At 42.8% G+C, this 6,623-nt stretch overlaps 1 protein-coding gene across 1 annotated transcript; it reads right to left on the bottom strand.

The window, feature by feature from the left end:
• Nucleotides 1-3,670: 3,670 nt before the first annotated feature.
• On the bottom strand, nucleotides 3,671-4,279 carry LOC141040944 (uncharacterized). Its single transcript, XM_073507058.1, has one exon. The coding sequence runs from the start codon at nucleotides 4,277-4,279 to the stop codon at nucleotides 3,671-3,673; it is 609 nt and encodes a 202-aa protein (XP_073363159.1).
• Nucleotides 4,280-6,623: the final 2,344 nt, after the last annotated feature.

The raw sequence follows: 6,623 nt of genomic DNA, 5'->3' as shown, positions 1-6,623 counted from the left end.
GAAAAAGAGTGATTGGGTTAGATGTTATTACCATGTTCAATCTGGGTTTTCTCTAAATTTGATGAACAATTAATCCTTGAGCTTTCTGTAATGTTTGTAACCTTGAGTTACATGCTGTTGCCCTCATACTCCCATCCGCCTGACACTACACTGCCGCACATTCCATGGCTCCTGTTCATTCCTGTCCGAGGTCTCGTCGCCGTTCTCCGCCTTGGTTCGCTCCCTGTGCCCGCCACCGTCTGGCGTTGTCAACATGGTCAACAACCGAGAGGAATCAAGAGATGACTGTACGTGGAGAGGCTGACAGAAGGGACCCACCCGGGTCATTGCATTACGCAAGCAGGTGCCTCGTTATTAAAAGCCAAAAAATACTTCCTCCTAATTGTTTAACAACTAGGTCCCACGCCATTGTCAATGTACTCAATAAACACGAAAATTACACCACGAGCGGATAACACCAGGGACCCAGCATCTCGCCTAGTTGTTTTTTAGTCTTAGAGACGGAGCTCAACTGCGCGCTGTGCAGGGGCTGTGGCCCGTCTAGCCCACGCTTAAGCTATTATTTAAGCACATGACGAGCCCAGTTGATATCTTTTTTCTTTCTGAAAATGGCTAGCCCAGTTCTTTTTTTTGGAGAATACCCAACCGAGGCCTACTTGCTTTTCTCAGCCCTGCTGGGCTACAAATCCTTCAAGACGAGGAGGGATGTAAGTAGTAAGAAATGGGCTTCCCCAGAAAATGGGCTATAAGTTGTAAGAAATGGGTTGTAAATTTTTAAACAAAAGCCAACCCGCAATTACATTGAAATATCATTTTTCTGGATTTCTCTACTCTTATAGAAAACAAAGTTGGTGATGATGGTGTGCCTGCCATCTTGCAATATAGGCTGTCCGATCTTTATCTAACAGATAGGAAGGAAACTATGACAATTTACCCGCACTCCTCTCCACATTTGCAGATACGGCCTTCCCTCGTTCATCCTTTTCTCCCACAAGATAAACTACTTATACAAATGCATCTTCATGTTCCGTGCAACGCACGGGCATCTTGGTAGTTGCGGAGAATTTTTTTGAATTTTATTTTGATATAATTTTTAAAAAAATATTTTTAACATAAATCATAATTTCGTGATTAAAAGAGTTCGGACCCCACTGAAATATGCAAAATTTCGTTGAATTTTTAGCAGTACCCAGAATATATGGTATGTAATGCTAATAAAAAGAATATGGGCTTGAAAATATCCTTAAGAATTACTCCCTCTGTACCGAAATATATGACGTTTTAGCGATCATAGTATAAATCTGGCTACGTTACGAAACTTCCCGAGTTTCCGAAAATGCCCTCCCACCTGCCCACTCCCATCCACTTGCTGCCCACTCTCACCCACACCCTCTCATTCCCCTCCCTCATCGCCTCTTCGCATCATCGCCGGCCACCGCAGCCCATCGCGTTCTCCCTCCGGCAGCCCACCGTGTTCTTCCTCCTGCAGCCCAGCGCTTACTTCCTCTCCTTCCTTTCTCACTACTTGCTTCCTCTCCTTCCTTTCCCATCCCGAGGTCAAAAGAGTGGTTTTTTATGCGTCGGTGAAGAGATTCTGGGCGGCGGAGCTGGTGTGGGCGCCGACGCCGGATCCGCGTGTGCGTACGCTGGATCTGGGCGACAGAGCGGCGCTGGACAGAGTGGAGTGGCGACAGAGCGGAGTAGCGGAGTGGCCCCGGGGAAGGATGCCTTGGCCGGCTGCGGGTGCCTTGGGTGGGGCTGCGCGTCTATGCGGCGACCTCATCGAGACCAAGAAGCCGATGTCGGTGATGCTGCTGCACATCGATGACCTCCTCCCTCTCATGCGTGCCCGCCATCGTGCGCCGTGATAGGTAGGTCCATGGTACTTCCCTCCCCCCTACTCGGGACGCCACCAAGGTCCGCCCCTTCCTTCCTTCCCTTCCATTCCCTTGACTTACACACGCATAGTCGATGTAGGGAGAGGAGGACGACCCCAGCCATGGAGCAGCAACAACTCAAGTTTAAGGTAAAAGTGATGGTCATGGGTGAAATTAGGGACGATGCCCAGCAGCAAAAACTCACCAACACCTGCTCCGACACCATGGACCAACAGCAGCAACTGAAGGTCCCTTCTCCTCCACGCCTCCCTCTACCACTCTCTCGTTTCAATTTCTATTTCGTTCCCCTGATGCGGTGCTACTCAATTCTCGTGCTTGCTTGCTGCTCTGAGCTATGGCCGTCGAAATCAAATTGGCTGCCGAGTAGTTAACCTTGCTAATATGTTAACTGTGTAAATTTGATATCCTAGGAGAGAGAGAAACCTCATGTAAATTGGAGTACAGTAGTAGCTTGCAATTTCTTTCAGTCAACACAGCGTTTCAGACACAGGATGACTAACTGAATTGTAAAAAAATGAGTTAGGGATTTAAGGGCCTCCTCTTTCAGTCAACACAGAGTAACAACCAATGATAGGATTTCATCTTGCACGGCTATACCTGGAGACTAGGAGTACGAACACAAGACTCTTATTATATCTTTTCTTCCATTGTTTTGAAGAGGCACTTGTTTGTTCACATATCAAATATATTTGGAGTAACCGACTATTACAGGAAATGCTAGGAGTAGTTCCTATGTGTACAACAAGATGGATTCGAAAACTATCAATTTGATATGCAGAACTACAGGAAATGCTAGCGTTTCTGATTCGAAAACTATAGCCCGTTCAGTAAATTTTGTGCACCCCAAATTTGTTGGTGGTTTACATGGAGTAGTGCTTGCTGCCAGTATTTAACTGAATTTAACATGTGCTAGAGCAACTAAGCTAGATGGTCAGAGAGATTTTTGCCATAAGTATCCCATAGTAATGTCCATAGCCGGCGGTCCGTTCGGCTGTCTAAAATTGTACTTGCTGAAATTTCTTGCTTGGATTGCTTGTTGAAATTTCTTGCTATGTCGATAGGAGTATTTCATACTGTACTTGTTCAAATTAGGGAGGACAACAGTACTATAGCACTGCAGAAGGAGTACTTTGCTTTAGAGATACTGAACTAAATCTTTTTCAGTTAATTAGGAGTAACAAGCAAGCTGATTTCCAGTACCAATTTCTTAGATTTAAATTAACTGGAGCCTCTCCCCTCCTACTCCTCTCCTCATAAGAAGTTATACAGAGGCTTTACAAAACAAGGAGTAATTCAAATGATCATACAAATCTGAAAATTCGAAAACTTATCACAACAAGGAGTTATACAAATGATCATACAAATCAGAAAATTAAAAAACAAGGAGTTATCTCCACACAAATAACCACAAGGATGCAACAAATATACTCCAGAAGCCTCATCTCAGGTCTCTTGACAACAAACATCTCAGGTCTCATGACAACAAGCATCTCCGGTCTCATGACAACAAGCATCTCCGGTCTCTTGACAACAAACATCTTAGGTCTCATGACAACAAGCATCTCCGGACTAATGACAACAAGCATCTCCGGTCTCTTGACAACAAGGATCTCCGGTCTCTTGACAACAAACATCTCAGGTCTCATGACAACAAGCATCTCCGGTCTCATGATAACAAGCATCTCCGGTCCCTTGACAACAAACATCTCAGGTCTCATGACAACAAGCATCTCCGGTCTCATGACAACAAGCATCTCAGGCCTTTTCTTCCATTACTGAACCCTTTGCATTAGCTCTAGATTGTGTAGGGCATTTGCGTAAACCTCTCGAGGGCATGATAGTCTTGGAGGTAGCTGCCCAAGACCCTCAAGCCTTTCTTTGTTCACATGTGGTGTTTTATACTCATTGCCCCCTGCATGGTTCAGGATCTCAATCATGCATGTCTGCAGAGTTAGGAAAATTCTATTGAGCTTGTAAAACTCATAGCCTTCAAATTCCTCCAAAACACCCTTAATAAGGTCTTGTAGTGTTTTAGGACTCAGACAATCTGTTAGGGATTGCAGCGAGTTGAAAAAACTGAGGTCAAGCACATTCAGATTAGGACTGTTGGCGGGCTGTTGTATTATTCTGATGTCAAGTCCAGTTTTTCCAACATCGGCTAGAAATTCTGGGTCATCTGGTAAGATATGGGGCTTAGCATTATCTTGCTGAATGTAGATGGTTTGTCCAGCATTACTTTCGGGCCAAACGGCCTGTATCGCTGGCAAGACCTTCTCTATCAGGAACTCCCTCATCACTTCTCTATCGACCTTTATTAACTTTGTCTCTATTGTACCTCTGGGCCTGTTATCACTTCTCCTCTGAGCAGGAACTTCTTTCATGAATGGCCAGATACCGATTTTCCCAGAGAAAGTCACGTTTCCTTCACTGTCCCACCTTGTCCTAGCAACGGCCGTCAAGAACATCACCTTGCCAATACAGTTGCCATGTATATGCCTCGTAGGCTCTTCCTCCCCATCCAACATATAGTACGTCTTATTTTTCTTCGTCATATTGAACCATTTCTCATCAATGTGCACAACATTATGCGTTGTCTTGAATTTAGGCCTTCAAGTTTCTATCGTTGTCTCATCAAGCATTGACAAACAAAAATTCATCCTTCCCTTCTTATTTTTTTCTTTTAGAGCTGGCTTCACACAGTTTGTATGCCTCTTTATCAAATTCAGCTTGAACTTTCTGTGCAGTGTGGTAGGGCTACATCCCAGTTGCCAAGCGAGTGATCTGATAGTGGACATCTTCTCTTTTTCTGATTAGAAACATCTACCTCTAAACCCTCTGCGATTTGCTCCATTGCCTTCTGCCAAACTCTTTGTATACTCCTCACTCCTACCTTAAAAAATTGTGCAAGGTCTTTCTTATCATTTCTTTTGAATTTGCCACCTCTGCTCATGCACACTGCATTCAATGCCACATTAGCAGCATATTTTTGCTTGTCAGTGAGGGTTTTCCTTTTTTAATTGCTTGTTCAACAACTGCAGCAAGAAACACATCATTGAAAAAATATTAGTCCTATTGAAATGATCAATTGGTATGAAATAATGAAATGATATCATATGATCAAATGATCAAATGAATTACAACAAGAAATATAGTACAACTAAGAAAATACTCCTTGATTGAAATGGTCAAATGGAGTATTAATTAGCTAGAAATATTCAGTTAACTTAAACTGAAAATATTCAGTTAACTCAGACTGAAAATATTTAGTTAACTAAAACTGAAAATATTCTATTGTGTAGGATGTGGGTGAGGAAAGCGGACATGCTCATGGATCGACAAGGCGGTGAAGGATGAGCTTGTTCACTGTGTATGATCCATCCATGCCTTTGCCCCTTCTGTTTTGTTGTTTGTCAACACACATTGTATTGTATGTTTTACATGCTGTCAATGCTCAGTGAGGTCTGTTTCAACGCTTAGCCACTAGTGTCATGTTTCTGTCTACTGTCTTTTGTGTTAGTGCATTTCACACTGAATGTTTTTGACTGTTTAATTTGGTACAGGCTGAGACCGTATCACTTTTTATGTACTCTTTCTTGTGTCTTGAAATAGATGCAGTCAAGGAGAAAGAAAGGTGCCGCATTTAGCTAGTAAGGTTTATATCTACTCCATTTTTTGCTTGTATGAATGGCAAATTTTTTGGTCAACTTTGCTCTAGTGTTTATTTTTTGGGGTTCTGGTAGTTCAAGCTTTTCGTAGTGTTCAGCATGGTTGCATTATGACTTTGATGTTCAGTAAATGATGCATGACACTAACAAGTTTTATTTTCTTCACTAGATTATACTCATTTTATTCTACTGTACTCATGGAGTAGTACAGTACTCATTTTATTCTACTGTACTCATGGAGTAGTACAGTACTCATTTTATTCTACTGTACTCATGGAGTAGTATAGTACTCATTTTATTCTATTGTACTCATGGAGTAGTACTCATGTTACCAAAATGGAGTACGGTACAAACTAAAATGATAATTGCTTTACTCTACTCCTAATCCATTTTATTCTGTATTTTGATCATTTCACATTGAGTATTTGAATTGACAATGACATCATCTTTATAGGGAAGATGAGGAAGCTCACCGACTGCATCTTCGTCGGCATCAATGCCCTCGTGCATGTCGATATCATCTTCACCAGGATCAATGCTCTCGTGCATGTCGATATCATCGATATCATCTTCATCGGGACCGACTCCTCCATGTATGTCCTCTTCTTCGGGGGCAGTACAGTTCAGATCAAATTCCATGTTGATTACTATCTTTACCTCTTGCAAGTTGTTGTGTCGTGTTGGAGATGCTGCCTGCTTCAAGCTGTTGCTGTTGCTGCCTACTTCAAGCCCTCCAGGTACTCTGCACTGCCAATTCCATATTCATCTGAGCACGATTTCGGTCTTGTATGCCTGCTGGAGTTCTTGTACTCAGAAACTTTGTCTTGATTGATACTATGCCATCAATTTTTTACTGTCTACAGTACTTGTACTCTGAAACTTTGTCTTGATTGATACAGTACTCTGCCAACAAACTTTTTCTGGAGTATTTTGAGTTTTTCCTTTTCAAACTTTTACTCCAGGAGGCGATCTGGACCAAGTGTGGAGGCTATCTGCAGCAGTACCTGGAGCTGCATGGGAGGGCGCGGTGATCTGGACCTGTGGCTGCCAATCTGAAGCA

The sequence above is a fragment of the Aegilops tauschii genome, chromosome 2 (assembly GCF_002575655.3).
Source record: "Aegilops tauschii subsp. strangulata cultivar AL8/78 chromosome 2, Aet v6.0, whole genome shotgun sequence".
NCBI classification, from domain to species: domain Eukaryota; kingdom Viridiplantae; phylum Streptophyta; class Magnoliopsida; order Poales; family Poaceae; genus Aegilops; species Aegilops tauschii.
This window is presented reverse-complemented; position numbering and strand designations above follow the sequence as displayed.